Source organism: Rhyacophila brunnea, unplaced genomic scaffold (assembly GCF_057557595.1).
Source record: "Rhyacophila brunnea isolate RB1 unplaced genomic scaffold, BYU_Rbru_1.0 scaffold_1, whole genome shotgun sequence".
Classification (NCBI taxonomy): domain Eukaryota; kingdom Metazoa; phylum Arthropoda; class Insecta; order Trichoptera; family Rhyacophilidae; genus Rhyacophila; species Rhyacophila brunnea.
The window spans coordinates 43,388,932-43,408,562 of record NW_028232751.1 but is presented as its reverse complement, the minus strand read 5'-3'; the positions used below and the strand labels follow the sequence as shown (position 1 = coordinate 43,408,562).

General features: G+C 33.2%; 1 protein-coding gene across 1 annotated transcript in view; it reads right to left on the bottom strand.

Annotated features, from left to right (window-relative positions):
• sowah (ankyrin repeat domain family member sosondowah) overlaps positions 1-19,631 on the bottom strand; it is a 425,153-nt gene that overhangs the window by 326,495 nt on the left and 79,027 nt on the right. The window contains exon 4 of the mRNA XM_085944422.1: positions 17,841-17,954. Within this exon, the coding sequence (XP_085800548.1) occupies positions 17,841-17,954 (114 nt within the window). The remainder of the gene's footprint in view (positions 1-17,840; positions 17,955-19,631) is intronic.

The following is a 19,631-nucleotide window of genomic DNA, read 5'->3' as shown; positions in this document are numbered from 1 at the left end:
ATACAATATCTGAAGCACTTAAACGTAATTTTATAGGGCGCAGGTTGTTCGATTGGTAAAGCACACTGGCAGATTTTTTTAGTATCTGAGTATATCTAAATTATGTATGTTCAATAAAGAATGGTACATCTTCAAATCCTGTGAATCATTCGTTGAATAAAAAAAATAGTTTATTAAGATTTATTTAACATCAGATCGTTTGTGTTGGGCCTGTGCTGGCATAAAGGCACCTTTGAGAAAAACAAAGCACCAAAAAAGGCACTGACCCTCACCCACAGATATTTTCCACTCCCTTCCCATAAAAGGTCTAACACAACACATCCTGGCTTGACCAAATTAATTGCTCAATCAAACAATCAATTCAAAACCGACGACCAAACTAAAAGAGACTACGCGACAGAAAGGCAAACAAAAAACAAAACCAACACACACACACACAAGAACGAGAAGAAGAAAAAAAATATTAAGAAAAGACGGTGCGCGCGAGCAATGCCTTTTTTAAGGCGGACACTAACCCTTTTCGGTTTGACTCATTTCCGATTTATATATTCGATGCGTTAAATAATTTATTCAGACACAAAACTTTCCAATTCATTGAATGGATTCATTTCTGTATTAAAACAAAGATTAAATACTTACGTAACTCATCAAGTTATAGTATATATTATAATAATGATTGAATGCCTCTTCTACCTCCCTCTACTCTTAATCACTGCCACGTACCTAGATCCACCGAACTTTATTATTTCGCCTATCCAGTGGGTTTTAGCGTTTCTGTTGTCGTTTAGTACCACTGTACTATGACCACATTTGTCCAGCCCATTGACATTTCATCTGCTTAGCGACCTATATCACATCACGTACTAGTGTATGCTTCCTTATTCATCAGTTTTTTTGGTCTTTCCGCGTTATGCCAAACATGCAACTATCCAGGCTACGTTGCGCTATTTGATTTTTTTCATTGAGAGCTAGGGGAGGTTTTTATCCAGCAGTGAACCCTAGTCCTAAACAAGACCCACTACAATCAGCCGTTGCACGAATCTGCAAACTTCAATGATACCTAGTGCTAGTTATTGGTAATACGAATGATAAACTGTTTGTGGAAAACGATGACTGTTGCATAGAGAAATAAATTGTAGTAATTTGAACGCAAATATGCAATCAAAAATCTTAGGTTACTGCATCGTACATTGCATTTAGAAGATAATTAATAGCTAAAACTACCATTTTGATACGAAATTCAGTAGGTACCACGTTCCGAATATGGTAGATCTTGGTTTAAAACGTAAAAAAATGTGAACCTTAGACTAGAGATGAGTTGGAAATACTGTCACCAGTTTGTGTACTTAAGTATCGGATGACACTACCCATACTCAGTACGTGTGGCCCAATAAACTTGTTCCAAAAAAATTGTGATGATATCACCGCGAGTCGCTGGCTACTTGGTAGACTTTCAATACTATTGACATTAAATGCGCGCAAGCGAGATATACCTACTTCAATACAATAACTATATTTTAATTTATTAGTCTATGCATGCGAATGACATCATCTTATGTATAAACAATAGGTCATAAATTTTCTGTAGCAGCATATTCCCTCAGAAATGTGGTGAGGTGATGGCAGTTTAAAATTTTAAAAATCATTGTTATTCATTTTATGTTAACAAGAATATTATAACATAACATAAAAAAACAACTCATAAATTTAAAATGTGTTTAAAATTTTATAGTAAATGGGGCATTTCGAAAAGCCCAGCTCAGTGTATTTTTAGCGATTCTATTGAAGCCGATATTTCAAATACTAATATTATTATTATGGAGTTATGTTTTAGTTCCGGTTGAGTATGAGACTTATGTCGCATACGCACGCCAAACGCTCTATATAATATTCAAAATACTAGTAAGTATTTTGGAACAAGTTTTGATACTAAGTATTTTTTTATACTGGTAGTAAGTATACTTAGTTTACAAAATCGACCAATTTTCCCACCTCTACCTTAGACTATAGTGATGTGAACGCACCAATAGATTCGAAATATGAAATCACACAAATTTAAAAGTTTTCATTGATATAATAATATCGCCACTCACGAAACATACAGGCGTATCTAATTTTCAACTATTTTGCAGGAGAGCCAAAAAATCATATTTTTTGCCCAATTATTAACGGCCCGCATTGCTCAGCGTACGTCAAAATGGAGCTTTTATGCTATTTTCAAAATATGATCCTAGACATTCCTTAAACGTTGTAGATAATCTATTTACATAATTTTGAAGCCTTATTATCCTTTATATTTATTTTAAACATTTGATGACTGCATAAAGTATTTTTATTACATAAAATAGTATTCTTTTAAACCTCTCGCTCTAATGTTTTAGAATATAGTCATATTTCAGTACGTCCATGTGAAGTGGTGTTAAGATTTTTTATATTTATTAATTTTTAAAAGTATTTATAAAACCATTAGTAAAATTTATGTCGACATTATTATAGTGGTTTACAATCAAAAATTATATTGATAATCTCTGTGATCCCAAATTTGACAAGAATTAGGGATTTTATTATTCAAAAAATGGGCAAGATTTACGCACTTAAAGATACTTTTAAAGATACTGACTATAAGCTATGTCTTTGTCCATTCAAATGTGATAAACATTCAACGAATAATGTTTGCTTTATAATAATTATTGACCTAAGAATAAGGTAGTATTTTTTTGAAATACGCCATTTCTATTGGCATTTCCCAGTGGCTAAGCTACAACATACGGCCGTAGCCATAAATTGACAAACAATAAATGAAGTAGGGAGTGGGATCATGGTAACGCGCGTCTTTGAACATGTACCTAACCGATTTTTTTTAACGGTACATGTTCCAACACTCGTAGGTGAGCATCCGTAGTTATTGATTAGTTGTTCATCGCTAGACTCAAAGGAGTGTCTGGGTGTGATGAATGCATCCGGAAATCACGACCGCAACTGTCATTTTGCGGCCGTGAAAAATCAATAATAAATCATAACATTTTTTTTCGAAATGAACACATACCATTATTCAGTGTGCACGCCTGGATGAAATATTGTTAGATACGCTTAAGTTTTAGTTTCATTATAAATACGTTCCAAACCTAATGTGATTATTGAGATATATTTTGATGTGAACTGAAACTGCCATGCTCTTGCTTAAGTTAAAATGTATCTACTTATGTTCAAGAGGTTTAATGTAAAGTAGCGCCGTAGGCGAAAACATTATTAAACAGCGGGTGCGCATATAATAAAAATAAATGTCACGATTTCCAGGTCTTTATCGGGGTTTCAACCCCCTAACCTTCCCATGCCAGTCTAAATACACGGCTATTAGGATTAGTAACACTACTATTATATGTGTAATAATAAAGAGATAAAAGAAAACATCCTGTAGATACTTAATGGATTTCTAATAATATATTTTTTTAAATAAACTATTTTCAAATACCGCGCAAGATTTGAGAATGTAAAAACACAAAATCAATCTGTGAAGCGCTTTAGATATATAAAAAAAACTACCACCGAGTCAATTTCGTCGTAATTAGAAAGGACACATATGTAAAAGCACATTGGCTCAAATCCAGTGGATGCGGTTTCGAGTCCCGCTGGGCATCGAATTTTTTTTCAAAAGATTTTTTCTAGTAGGTGTACATAATATATTATGAGGTATTTGGTAATTAGGTAGTTAGATACCTACTATAGTTTTTAGCTTTAATTTGAAGAATCCGATAATATGAATATTAATCATAAAAATTCGAATACAGACGCCGGCGGTAATAATATGCATTGTCCGAAGTTGCATCTCCCCAACATGTCATCCAAGGAAAGTTCAATGTTAAACGTAGCGGAAAACAATGCTGCATTTCGTGGAGTAAGAACCACCGTGATTGGTACGAGTGCATCTCCACCGAACCGCCGTTCCGGGTAGCAAATGAAAAAAGTAAACATCGCCTCGGTAATGGCTGTCTTTCAATAAGGGATTATTATATTATAAGGCATTGTTCCAAATAGGGTGGACAGTATCGGATTGAGAACGGTTACAGACTTGGTCATCGAGTAAACTCAAAAAAAAATCCCGCTAAAAATCGAATCCAAGATATATACAAAACATAATTCATTAGATAAATGGAATAATTACTTCTCTTTCGTCAGGACCTCATGACTGAGGATCGGGACTCGGATGATTTAATATAAATACTAGACAGCCTGGACGACACTAACTGACACTAACAACAATATTTATGACCGTTAATAACCACTTATGAATGCGACAGCTCAGAACAACCCTTGATTATACTTGTATATACCTAGAGTCAAAGTGTGGATTATCTGGGTATGGAGAACGTACCTATAAACGTGCTGTAAGTTTTCTGCAGGAGGGGTAAATGTGGAAGTCAGTTACTGCCTTGATTGGGTTATCATTTCACTGAAACCAAAAACACTGTCTTTTTACTTAGCAGGACAGAGTAGCACCTGATAGGTTTTGTTAAACCCGCCCCTTCTCGCCGCTTTCGAATGGACCCCCCCTACAAATATATTTTTCTGTGTGCGCGCCTGACAAATAGGTATACCACGATCCCAGGGTCCAAAATTCATGCGGAATTGCCTTATTTCCATGTGTCTACGTAAGTCCTTACTTAATAATACGAAACAATTAATTTCTAGTAGAGTGTAGTAAGTACATACTACAATCAATAGATGTAGGTACGAATAAATTATTAATGATCCACATTGCATTAGCATAAAATTATGTTTTAATAAAAGATCTTATCGATCACTTAGTTGGGCAGATAGTGTTTATAAACATCACGCTCGGGCCAATAATCTTAGATTGATTAACTTAGATAAAAAAAATATTAAAATATTTTTTCTTTTAAGACCGGAAGGTGTTCAGCGAGGGATCTAAACGCCCTCGTCGAAAACTTATTTTATTTTAATTTTCAACAAAATATAACGAAGCAAATTGCTGTAGTGGTGGTTTGTGGGGTGTATTAACTGAAATTGTTTTAACTGTAGTTAGTAAATTATATATAAGTACATTATTTTGTAGGTACGTGTTACAATAAATATTAGCGAGTTATTTAATATATTATGTTGCATGTAGTGGTAGTTTTAAATTAAGCAGATAAAACAGTAGCACAGTATTATAAATATGTAGGTATAGGTATGCTCAAACCCTGAATGCCTTTAGTTAAAGACTTGTTTAATTTAAACCATGAAAACATAACTAGGTATTGCTATATGAGTATGAGTTGCAAAAATCGAGTTTTGAGATAATCGCAAAAAACCACCAGAGCAGTTTTTTTTCTAATTAGAAGAAAAGTATTGAACTCCCTTGAATATGAATGAGTGAGTGAGTCGATTTACAATATTTAAAATGTATAAGTATATATAATACTCCTAAGGCTGCAGACACACTGTACACTATGAGAAAATAAAGCTTCCTGATTGGTTAGGCTAGGTTAGGACTCAACTCACATTACTCATTGAAAAATGTGACTTATGACACCAACAGTCAACTTTATCAACGATTTTCACATGGTTCTTAAAGTGATTTTTGATACACAACTATTTTTCTTTATACCTATAGATTTAATGCCTTTAGAATCATTTGATATACCCATTCAACTAAAAAATGACAAAATTGCAGAATGTGAGTTATGAGGCGACTCATATGACATATCGCAATAGTATAATGTTATCAATCAATGCTGATAAAACGCACAATAACTATGCTAGTAAATCTATCAGCGCGTATTTAAAATCCATTATTAACACAACCAATGAAAGAAAGATAACGTAAAGATTGAAACTATAGAAATAGAAATTAATTATATCATTCAAAGATTGCGATCGAATCGTTGAATCCATTCGACACGGCAAAAAGGTTTCACAGCACAGAACCGAGTCTCCGCGTCTTCCACGGTCGAGAGGGATCCCAAAAAGTGTAGCGGGTAGCCTATAAATAGTCAGCCACGGAACGGCGTCGAGGATTTGGGAACATCGCAGGATGTCGCCGCTGCCAGGGGCCGGGGTCCGCGGGGGACTCGATGGCGCCGGCTTGACCGGGGGTCAGACGGGGCCCCAATTCGAGGGGGGGCGAGGCCGGGCCCCCCGCGCGCACGCATGCGCCGGGCCAATGATTTATTACGCGGGCGACACTTCCTGTCTTGGATAGCTGGACGATCGATGGGATCTAGCGAGGACAGGACCATGAGGGCGAGAGGCGGCCGAAAGCCATCTGAGCTTTTACGAGTGTAATAAAAGTTCTCGGCTTTTTAGATAGCAAGTGAAATTTTGATTTTATTTTGAACAGTATAAAGCGGTTCTTCGGATATTTATAATAATGTGCATATTTATAACATTGATTTTCTTATTAACCATTTCAGAAATAATTTAACAATATTAAGTATTATATACCGATTAGGTTTGTGAAATAAAGATAATATTAATCTTTATTTAATTGTTTTTTTTATAAAAGACTAGGTATTGTGACCACATCAACGCTCGTTTCGATATAAAAAAAAAGGATTTCACGTTATACACTTGATAAGATAAAATTGTTAAGAAATCTTTCTACAATAATTAATATTAAACTAAAGAATAGGTACCTACATAAACAATAATAGGATGAATTTGTTCAACGATCGCACATTTCACACATAAGATTTTATATATAAAATGTATTAAATTGCAGTTCTCGTATTCTGACGCTAGATACGTTAGTATGCGATTGCCTTGACTGACATAATAGCTGCATGACAAATCGACCGTTCGGATTAGCTTCAATTTCATAGCTAACTATTTCGTAGCATTTCTGTACATAATTCATCTGTTTGTACTATATCTATGCGCAGACGTTTGTTGAAAGTTGTACGTTGAATTGAAAGTTGATGTCCATTTTACTTTTTCGATTCAACAGTGAATCATCATTTAATTTCAAGCCAACTGATTAGGTAGGTACCTAGTAAGTTGCCTGAAGTAACCAAGATGAAAACAACTCTCATCGGCACGTCAAAATTGTTTGCTTCATTTGACGCTATCTAGAACAGTGCTTCTCAAACTTTTTCATACCACGGCCCACGAAATCAGAAATTAAAAATCCAAATCCCGAAAAATTTTATTCTTTAGTAACCAACATTACCTACTTTATTTACCATTAATTATTTTTATAGGTACAATCTTATAAAAAAATAATAGAACGTTTCATATAGGTACATTTATTATATTCAACACTTTTGTAAAGCAATTAAAAAAAAAAAAAAAAAACTTTAAATATATTACAGCTACAGCGTCGTACACACACAATTTAATGAGAGGGGAATGATTGCATAATTTTACGTCATAATAAATCAATATCCGGTACAATCTTTGAAATTATAATTCGCAGAGTTTGTTTCAAAGTCACCGTTGAAAGAGTCGACCTGTGTATATTTTGTATTAACAGTAATGATGAAAATGCTGTTTCGCATAGGTATGTTGTCGCAATTAGGTCAATATAAATTTTGTAAAATATTTGTTTAATTGAAAAATCTAAATAATTTATAAATATGAGTAGATTATTAATTTATCCATATCGGATAAAGTATTCTAATCGCGTGACAATTCGACCTCGAGCTTTTGACTGATTTGTATCAGGTTACCGTCCAGTGATCACATTTTTATGTTTTTTTTTTAAATACTGAAATATTTCGCGACTCCCTGGCAGGAGCTCCAGGGCCCCCTAGGGGGCCGCGCCTCCCAGTTTGAGAAGTACTGATCTAGAACGATTATCGGTTCAACTTAAATCGATATATGTTACGGAGGTTCTCCCCATATGAGGATTATTTAGAATCTTTCACGACGAAATGAGGACAAAAAATCTACAAATTGGGCCAAATAGTGATGCATATTATACGACATCTAAGTTTATAAGCTACGTCTGTAGCGAAGATGATTAAATATCCGCAGTGGCAAATAAACACAATGCATTTATCAACAGCGTCGTATGTATAAATATGGTCATAATTGGGCCCATCCAACGAGATTAAATTGAATAATAATAATAACTTATTTACGTAACATAAGCCGTCTGCCTATAATCTAAAAGCGTGTATACAGGTAAATGCGACTACCTATATCACGGGCGCTGACAAGATACGAATGAATGGAGCCGGTGTTAAAAAGGTCCTTAAAGTATGAAGGTCTGGTCTGAAACACGAGCCTAGGGACGAATTAGGGCTTAATGCTTGCGGCCAGCTGAGATTAGAGCTAGGCTATGATGGTGTCCATCAAAATAGGGTAGGTACCCAATGATAATACAATATATTATTATAAAATGTAAAGCACGTTGACTGTTGGCTGCACGTCACAAAAACGTTTAGTGATGTCACGGTCACTAAACGTTTTTGTAGGAGGAACGTTGAAGTTATAAATGTTATACTAATAAGTATGATGAATTTTAACGCACATATCAATGAAACTATCAATAAAGCTTTGAAATTACTAGGTTTTATTCTTCGGATCTCTAAACCTTCAGATCACCGGATGTTCTGAAGGTACTTTACTTCTCATATGCAGTGGCGGCCGGTGACAAGAATATGAGGGAGTGCAAAAAAAACTCACCTATTTATGCAAGAAGTCCATCTTCCATCGATTTTGAAAACACGTCGATAAGACGAACATCTATACTTAACATCGCAAGAGCATTTAGCCTGCCTTGAGTCATTGTATTTCTCAAAAATGACTTAACCTTTTCTAAAGTTGAGAAACAACGCTCACTTCCCACTGAAATCATCGGGATTGTACAAATTATTTTTAATAGGGTAACACTTTTGCCAAATACTTCCAGTAAATTATTATTAGTGAAAAGTTGAAGTATCAATAATGCTCCAACAGTAACGTAGAAATCTTCTCTACTGTATAAGACTATTAGTTCATTTTTAAGTTTAAATTTGTCACGTTAATAATAATTATTCATTATTTATAATTAAGTATTAAATTACCCGATTTAAAAAAATTCATTTACTAAAATATAAAGCCAGCCGGCTAGGTAGGCGGCTAGCTCTCTTCAGTACACATTTTAAATATACGTATGATTTTGAAATGATTAATGCAAAACATAGCTGATAATTTGGCATAATTCAGTCGCGTTGTTTACGGAACTCTAACTGTGACCGCCGATTTTTAAAAATTCATTGCGTGCGGCCGCATTGTACATTTATGTTTCAGACGATGCATATTTACATATTCCAAAGTTTTAGCGTTGTCCATCGAGTAATAAGATAGTTATAATAAAAGTTATAAAAAATAAATGTCACCTCCGCGCATTGCCAATCTGCCCCTATGTTAAACGTCGAACTGCAAAAAATGATATAAACTTTGCAACGAAGGAATTTCGGCACATTTAACATGATGAGTGACATGCTTATTGAACATATTTAAGCCGAAACGTCGATATTGAGTGGGAAAAATCAATATCTTCGGTATTTTCTTTAAAATCAGCCCATGTCAGATTCAAATCGCAGAACGTTCCCGCGACACGACAGTGCTGTGATCTGTCATATAAAATCGCAACTTCGTTTAATGAATGCATTTTGACGATACCTACGATGACGTTATTGAATTGAATCGTCGATTTATGCTCTAAATTCCTATTGATGACATTCTGCCGCTACGGCAGCTATCCAAAGTAGGGTTGTATCGAAGTATTAGCACTTATTGTGATCCAAAAGCAGTCTTTATACTTACCCACCTATAGAATAGATGATGCGCCGATGTGAATAATAATTGCTTCATGAATTCGACTCGGAAAATTAATTCCCATTAAACTATAGGACAGTGGGTAGTTATCGACATACTACCTACACAATTACCTACCTAATGATAAGGTTAATGATACCTACCTAATCTCAAAATTACCACAAAAGAAATGGGGCCTTTTTATCGTACTTACTTACCTATCAAAATAGGTACCACCTAATCTCAAATCGACCACGAAATAGGGCCCCATTATCGTTTCAAATAAGAAAAATTATAAATAGGTAGGTAGGTACCGTTCAATGAATGAATACTTGGCTGAGCTAATAATGTCGGCCAATGTAAACTGTCATCCGTCTCGATGTGAATCGCTAATTAAAATAACGATGAACAATAATAATTTCACTTGTAAAATTCTCATTCAACGACAGTACCTATGCTCCATGTTCCTTCTTATTGAATAGATACCTACCTATCTATCTGTACAAAATAAACGTAATAATAGATATTATAAGTCCTATGTAACTAGGTACCGACTTCAATGCGACAAACACTAGGCTAATTAATTGTTAAAAGCTACCCACCCACCTACGTCTACAATTCTACACCTAAGTACCTATTTATTCTCAATAACAGCCTTTCTGTGGAATACCCACCTGATTAAAATCATAATGCACCTAAGTACCAAATTAACAAGCTGAATTGAACTGTGTGTACATCAAATTTAAGATACCTACCTATTGAAACACTAATAGTAATAGGGTAATCTCAAAATGAAAATAAAAAAATTAATCCACCAACGTTAGCATAATAATATCGGCGAAATCGGTGAAACCGGGAGCGGCTTACGTTGAACTAAACTTACTAAACTAACCGTTTGATAAATAAGTCGGGAAAATGTTTCTATTTTTGCACTGCATGCATCGACATGACATTAGTCATCAATAACTAGGCTTCCAACTATATCTCGACACGTGGCCTAAGCGCTTGTGTTGGAATATTTATATCGGCCAGTGTATGATTTTATTGTCCGAACGCCGAGTTAAGCTTTGTGTGCTATGGCATTAGGTACAGGCAACCTCCTGAAGAATTAACTTGGAAAACATCATTTCCAACGAAGATTCATGTAGTCTTATAGAACTTTGTTGGTTTTGATTCTACTAGCCTCATTTGTCGATGTAAATTTTTAAATGTATGCGTGAAAAATAGTGTAAATTCAAGGTACACTTTGAATTTTGCTCCTTGGCATGTCTCACCGATGGAGGCATGTGTGTATTGGTTGCGTCTCATTGGTGTAGTTACGTGTGTATTGGTAGACGGTGGCGTTGGCGCGTCGAAATCACTATGTTCGAATACGCGCGGAATTCAAAATGATTGATTTCGTATAAGTTTCCGATATCGCATTTTTCGGAATACATGGGGGTTGTATATTATATATTTTTATTTAATCGATGATGGGAGTGCAGTGCACACTTTGCTCCTCTACTAGAGCCGTCCCTGCTCATATGTTAGATCCATAGTTGAGTTTGCTTCTGTCATGTGGAATCCACAGTACGTTACATACCTATATATAAATCGTCTCGAAGCAGTACAAAAGCGATTTCGTAAGCATGTCAATTTTAAAGCTTACTGTTATGATTTATCTAATTCTATTTCGACCGCTGCAACTTTTATGGTACCATCTTTGAAAAGTCGACGTTCTATATCTGATCAATATTTTCTTTTTTAAATTATCCATGGTTTTGTTGACTCGCCAAACCTACTCGAAAGGGTGGGTTTCCATTGTCCATCAAGATTTACGCGAAACCAAACATTGTACCATATCAGTCGTAGCGGTTCTAATTATGCACAAAACTCTTTTATTCGGCGCTCTTGTTTAAATTATAATATGTATTTCTCCACCGTTGATCCTTTTAATAATTCACCTGTTTCATTTAAACGCGTCTCTCTCATTTAAATCTTCAAAATTTTGTATAAATAGATATATATATATATTTTATGTTACTTTTTTTTGTATATAATTTAATTATTTATTATTCTTCCTCATTTTTCTCATGTAATTTTCTTATGTAATTTCTTTATATTTATGTTATTCTTACTCTCTATCTTGTTAGGCTTAACTATATTATAATGTATACATGGAAACATTGCTGGTTGCAATAACTTTTCATTATTATATTTTAATTTTTTGTAATCAAAATGTAACTGTTTGTTTCCTTAATAAATATTTTTTTTTTTTAAAAAGTATAGGTATTACATAGATTAACGTTGTAAAATTAATATATATTTTTAACTACACATTCCGATCGACTGCTTAATCTGCAAACCAGCACTGACACAAACCGCACTTTTCACCAAAAATTAGATTTTGATGGCATTTTGTTATAACTAAAGCATGTTTTCTATGCTCACACAAAACTTCAATCTCCTAAACCTATAAATAAAAGCGTTATCGTTCTTCACATAAAACACCCAACTGCAGGTGCCAAATTTACAATATTTTAAATTGAACAACACCGCTCTTTAGATAAAACTTCTTTATACATAAAAGGGAAGCTATAATAGTGTATTAATAATTCATAGTGCAGCTTATTTGTAAAATATGCAAGTATATTATTGCTATTATTAAATTCCGCTCGATAGTTAGTTAAATCATTATGTTTTTCTCTTTTCTAAAACAATTTGTCCAAATGGAGTTAGCCGGTTTCCAGTCAATGAATATATTGTAGAGTGCATGGAATATTCGAGAATTTTTGACTTCAGGACTTTGTTAGGAGTAGATAGTAGGTAAATATCCTCAAAGTCCCCGCCCCTGGGAGGTGAGCTTAACGCTTTCGCTGCTGAATAGATAATGAGATTTTAATTGCCCCCTTTAAAATGCACGTTAATTACATCGATCGGCCGCCTGGTCATTACGCGCCGTGTGCGTCTTCCGCGTCCAAAGTATTAAGGCGTGGGGGGGGGGGGTCGAATGGTCTCATTTTTTGGTTTTTCGCTTATATCTCGGAATCGGTGCATGTAGAAAAAAAATGTTTCAAATAAAAATGAAAGTTAATTAAATTTCATAAAAAATTGTCTCTATACATATTTGTGGAATTCTCAACGGTTTCCGAGATATACGCTATTGAAAATTTAGTACCACTATCTGACGGCATTTGTCCATCGTTTATCTGCTCGCCGAGCGACATATCCAGCCCATTGCCATTTCATCTGCTTAGCGAACTCTATCACATTGCGTACTCTCGTCTGCTTCGTCATCCACTGGTTTCTTTTGTGAGCTTTACGCGTTATAGGTAATACATACACTTTTCCATGCTACGTTGCGCTACTCGTTATTTGTTGATTTCTCGTACATTAAGAGTCCATGTTTCACATGAATACGTGACCTTTGGTAGCACACATTGGTTGAACACTTTACGTTTAAAACACAATGGGAGGTCACTATTGAAGATACTATTCAGGCACCCAAATACACTTCATTAATCTATTTATTAAAATTAAGTTGCGGAACTCTATTAAATTTTGACTAATAGGTAAACGGTAGGTACTATATTAATACGAACTCGCCGATTAGTAGGTAATGCACTAACTCTATACTTATACATATGTAGGTGGTTATTAAAATATAGTTCTAGTTATAAATGAATATCCGGGTCATATCAACGACCATGGGAAAGTCATCGATATATTTAATACGCGAGTCACCACCCACAAACAAGACGAATAAAATAATACAATATTACTATCGCTAAACGAATACAGTGGAGGGCCGGAATAAGACTTCGCAGGCCCCTAGGCGACGAGTATCATCCAGTAATATTAAAAAAAAAAACAAAGATTGAAATGCCAATATAGTAGAACCTCGATATAGCGGAATTCGCATATAGCGGACAAAATATCCGGCCAATTGTGAAAACTGTTAATAACATCCTGTTATATGTAATTAACTATTTCTTTTATTCAATGAATAACACACAAGATTTAAGAATGTTAACTATTCTAATTATTGAACATACATATATAATTCTGAAAACACTCATGAGAAATTATAGTCAATACAAAAAGATTTTTAATATTGGCTATATTTTCTCATGAGTGTTTCAGAATTATGTATGTTATAGAATATGTTTAAATCCAAGTGTCAGCTAATATAATAGCATTTATTTACTATTCTTCAGATAACGAAATTCAACTATATTACACACATTTTCATACGTTTAGAGAGTTAATTATAAATATTTACAAGATAAAAAGATTTTTTTTATATAAGTACAACGTTTTTAATTTTTCTGCTGAATCATATAAACTTGACTTGACTAGCTTAAACGATCAAAAAAATTTGTACTTGATAGAAATACTGATTAATGAAATGTCATTTCATATTGATTTCCATAGTAACGCACGTATATATTATTTAATAATTTAGTTGCTAGGACCCCCTAGCAACCAATAATGGTTTCGAAATAACTTTTTATAGAAAACAGAATTAACTAAAAATGAATTCAATTCTACTTAAAGATGGCTAAAATTATTTAAAAAAAAAATGCATTGGCATCGTGTTCTAAAAGTTTCAAATGTCTAGCTAGTCGGGAAGTTAGTTAAAAATCGATTGTAAGATTTGTACCGGATAAATAAGAATACGACCTAAGAAAAACGTTGTAAAAAAACAGCAGACTTCAATAGTGCAAACAACAGAAAGCAACCGCGTCGACAACGAATATTAGCGTCACTCCATAACGGCTGTCAGGATTTTGTTTGTGTTTTTATATAACGGACTTTCGGCTCTAACGGACCCCTCTTATATCGGGATTCTACTGTATTTATAAATGCTTCATTTTTGGGTTACTCCAAACTTGTGTACAGAAAATTGTACGTATGTTGGCCGTATCACAGTTTACCGTGGGATGCTGTATCAGAAATCGATGGACATATATAATTGAGATCAAATTCATGTCTAAATATAATATTTATAATATTATGTACTTAATAAAAACCACCGGAATACAGGGGAAAGGCAGAAGAAAATAGATATGTAGTCAATTAGAAATACAATCATATCGTATACATTTACAATAATTCTGAATGATCAGGTTAGCAAGTAGGTGTGCGTATCAAGTCGTGCCTATCAAATATCTGATAATGACACCAATCAATATCAAATTAATGTTCTTATTGAATCTAATCAGATTGGAACATTGCTAACTTTTTTATTTCAATGTTATACGGCCATCTCTAAACTGTGATGTGGCGAAATATAATATGTACGTACAACTTACATATAACCTTCTAAACCAGGGGTTCCCAACCTTTTTGTACTCTAGAGCACATTCTAAAATATCGGTAGGGTGGCGGGCACTACCTATTTTTAATCGACAAACTCCTTCCATAACTTCTCATTTTCCCATAATTTATTTTCTTATATTCATAATTTATTAATAAATAATAAACAAAAATGTTTCAAAATAATAAAACTATTATTAAAATTGCATACACACAGAGAAATGTATTTACAAAACGTAAACAAAGTAAACAAAAAACACAAATACAAAGAAAACATTTTATAAAAAAATAGAATATCAATATGTCAATGTGATCTTTGGCATTGCATATCAATTGGCCAGTGCCTCATAATTAGGAGAGTATGACGATAATCCTGTTAGCAAACAATCATAAAGATGCTCATCGGTGAGTCGAGATCTATATCTTGATTTTATTAAGTTCATGTTTGAAAACAATGATTCGCATAAATATGTCGAACCGAAAAATGATTCAATTTTATATGCCGCTTTTTTCAAAAATGGGAACTTTTCTCTGTCCACTGTATTCCAAAAGTCCTCTGATATTGAGGATTTAAGCAAAATATCATTCTTAAGGGGGGACATGCTCGTCGAAGGTCAAAATTGAGTTTTTATTGTATTTTCAAACCATGATCCTGGACACTCCTTAAACGTTGTAGATAATCTATTTATATAATTTTGAAGCCTTATTATCCTTTATAGTTATTTTAAACTTTTAATGACTGCATAAAGTATTTTTATTACATAAAATAGTATTCTTTTAAACCTCTCGCTCTAATGTTTCAGAATATAGTCATATTTCGGTACATAACTGTGCAGTGGTGTTAAGATTTTTTGCATTTATTAATTTTTAAACGCATTAATAAAACCATTAGTATAATTTATTACGAGATAATTTTTGTAAAATATTCACGATGAAAAATTATATTGATAATCTCTGTGATCCCAAATTTGACAAGAATTAGGCATTTTATTATTCAAAAAATCGGCAAGATTAACACATTTGAAGATATTTCTAAAGATACTTATTATAAGCTATGTCTTTGACTATTCAAGTGTGATAAACATCTTATGAATAATGATTGCTTTATAATAATTATTGACCTAAGAATAAGGTAGTGTTTTTTTAAAATACGCCATTTCTTTTGTCATTCCCCAGTAGTTAAGCTACAACATACGGCCGTAGCCATAAATTGACAACCTAAAATTGAAGTAGGGAGTAAAATGATATTGACGTGCGTGTTTGAACATGTACCGTTTAAAAAAATTTTTTAAAAAAATCGGTTAGGTACATGTTCAAACACGCGCGTTAACATAATTTTACTCCCTATTTTAATTATAGTTTGTCAATTTATGGCTACGGCCGTATGTTGTAGCTTAACCACTGGGGAATGACAAAAGAAATGGCTTATTTTAAAAAAACACTACCTTATTTTTAGGTCAATAATTATTATAAAGCAATCATTATTCATAAGATGTTTATCACACTTGAATGTTCAAAGACATAGCTTATAATAAGTATCTTTAGAATCATCTTCAAATGTGTTAATCTTGCCGATTTTTTGAATAATAAAATGCCTAATTCTTGTCAAATTTGGGATCACAGAGATTATCAATATAATTTTTTATCGTGAATATTTTACAAAAATTATCTCGTAATAAATTATACTAATGGTTTTATAAATGCGTTTAAAAATTAATAAATGCAAAAAATCTTAACACCACTGCACAGTTATGTACCGAAATATGACTATATTCTGAAACATTAGAGCGAGAGGTTTAAAAGAATACTATTTTATGTAACTAAAATACTTTATGCAGTCATTAAATGTTTAAAATAACTATAAAGGATAATAAGGCTTCAAAATTTTATAAATAGATTATCTATAACGTTTAAGGAGTGTCCAGGATCATGGTTTGAAAATACAATAAAAACTCAATTTTGACCTTCGACGAGCATGTCCCCCCTTAAGCTCCAAAATTTCTAACTCTTGTTCTTCTGTCTTACCTTGAACAAAATCTGCAATACATGCGGCCATTTCCATTACATTTATTTGGCAAGTAAAAGGATTGATACAGAAGGAAACAATTGGCTCGATATCTGTAAACTGCAAAAATCTCTCTTCAAATTGTTTTTTAACACTTGAAGATGCTTAATAAATAATGACCCGTTTAATTCATTGTTACCTAGCATTTTATTCATATGTGGGAAATGCACGAGAAAATTGATCTGCAGATGTGATACTCGTATCATCAAATCCAATTTAGCTTTAAATGACTTTACAGAGCTTATTATCACTTCGGGTTTTCTGCGTGTGTCAGGCTAGCGTGAAAATTCTGTCTCTGTCGAATAGTGGCGGGCACATACGAATCGTTCCACGGGCGCCATGGTGCCAGCGGGCACGGGGTTGGGAACCCCTGTTCTAAACCATTGTGTAGCAAATTTGTTTAGTTGTTCATGTGCTATTGTAGGTCTGTCTGTGTATGTTCATTATTTAGACAATTGATCTCCTCTTTCTGATCGCATTAGTAATATTGACAGTTGGAAATAATCTATTCTTTTTGTTTCTTGTTTGAGAAAATTCTGAGAGCTCTGTTCATTGGTGGATGATTTTTAATGATGTATGCTCACAAATAATGGAGGCACTCTACCTAAAGCGTATGCCTGAATGCGGCCCCGTCAAAACGTTGCAAAAATAATGTCTTGAAAACAAAATGCGTACAATGAATTACGTGTTAGTTAGCCAAAATGTATTATAAGAATAATATAAAACAGAACACAAATTGACAAACCTTGACTCCAACTAGCTTAGGATCGTCGTGCGCCATCTTTGCTAAAGCCTGATAATTCGCCGTCGCAGCCTTCAGAATCCAGTCGTGACTCCTTTGATCAAGCTGAAAAAATGATAAAACCGTAATTACACTATAGAATTAAATGTACGTCTTATGATACCTTCAAATTAATATCTGCTTTGTACGTGGTTTTCTTTTACCGTACACGAAATTCTCAATCGAATGCGTATCATTCCAAGGGACTCAGTAAGCTTTTTGTGAAGAGTAGGTTTGTGAGAGTAGCTATAACTATTTTTTTGGAAATTGTATAATATAATAAAACTTCAGTGATGACTGTAATATCAGAAATATGTAGGTACAACAGTGTAGCGTATGTCAAAAAAAGAATTCTTTGAAGAAATGCAATTTACGATTTTTGACAGCTCGATATCTAGGACCTAAACGTTTCTAGGCTACACATTTATATTTTTATAAAAATTGATGTTTTTTAAAATAAATATAAAAAATATTAAACCGATGAATTAGTCAAAAATATAAACGTTAAAAAATTGAAAGCTTAATAAACTAAATTTTAATAATAAATATGACCATAAAATATAATGTAATAAATAAGATGTGGCCCTGCAACAAATTCACATTTTATTACATTTTTTACAATACTTAATTCTAAGTTTATCTTTGACTTAAAAAAATCTTTTTAATGTTTTCAGATACATATTTATTAATTAATACAGTTGAAATTGCAAATTATCAAAAAAAAAAATCTAATTGCAAGATTCGTATTTTTCCGCTAGGTTCTCTGTTGGAATAACGATCCTCCTATCTACATCAGTGGTCGGTAATCTTTTGGAGTAACTAGACTGGGTAGAAACTAAGTAGACTGGGTAAAAAATCAATTTTGAACAAAATAATTGGTTAGTGGGTAAATGCTGAGAACCTCCGCTACATGGAAGTACATTTGAATGTGGATATGTGTCTTCAATCGCTCTCCGACATATACATGTTCCAAATGTACTGCCGTGTAGCGGAAGCACTCAGCATCAGGCTACTGATGCATTTCTACCCAAGTTCAGTTTATCATTCATAATTATATTTTTTGTATAATGTTTGATATCTTTTTAATGTTTTGTAGGTATTATTGTTTTATATTTTTTAATTTAAAAAATAAACAAAATTACTTACATTTTATATTTTTTACAAATATATTTTAATTTATTACTTACCTTTTTATACACCAGAGCAATGTCCGAAAATTCAGATCGAACCATATAAACAATATTTTTTATTTCTGCGTTAGCGGTCCGCAAAATGTTTCTCTTATTTCCAATGGTTCGCATGTGTAAAAGGATTGAGAAATACTGATACAAGATATGTTTTTTTTTTTTAATTAAATATGTCTCCATTTTGTAGGTTTGGGTAAGTGGTCCATAAAAGATTTTGTTGAAATTATTTTCTACCGAAATACAAAAATATAATGCGACCAGGTAGGTAGTGTTTATTTTAATACTGAGTTGAAGTTGTCAGACTCTGATTCATATTAATTAAAAAAATGCATTTTATTAAATTTAATATGCTTGCTTTATTGTGTTTTCCATTGAATAAATTTGATGTGTATTTCTAAATCTTTAAAATGACTTTGCAGCCCTGCTTTATATTTTTGATGGAAACCAAATATATTAATATTAAACAGTATAAAATAGAATATTACTAGCATGTAGTAGATATTCATCTCTCCAGTCTGTCTGTTTAAAATACACACTGAAAGAATAAAATATTAGG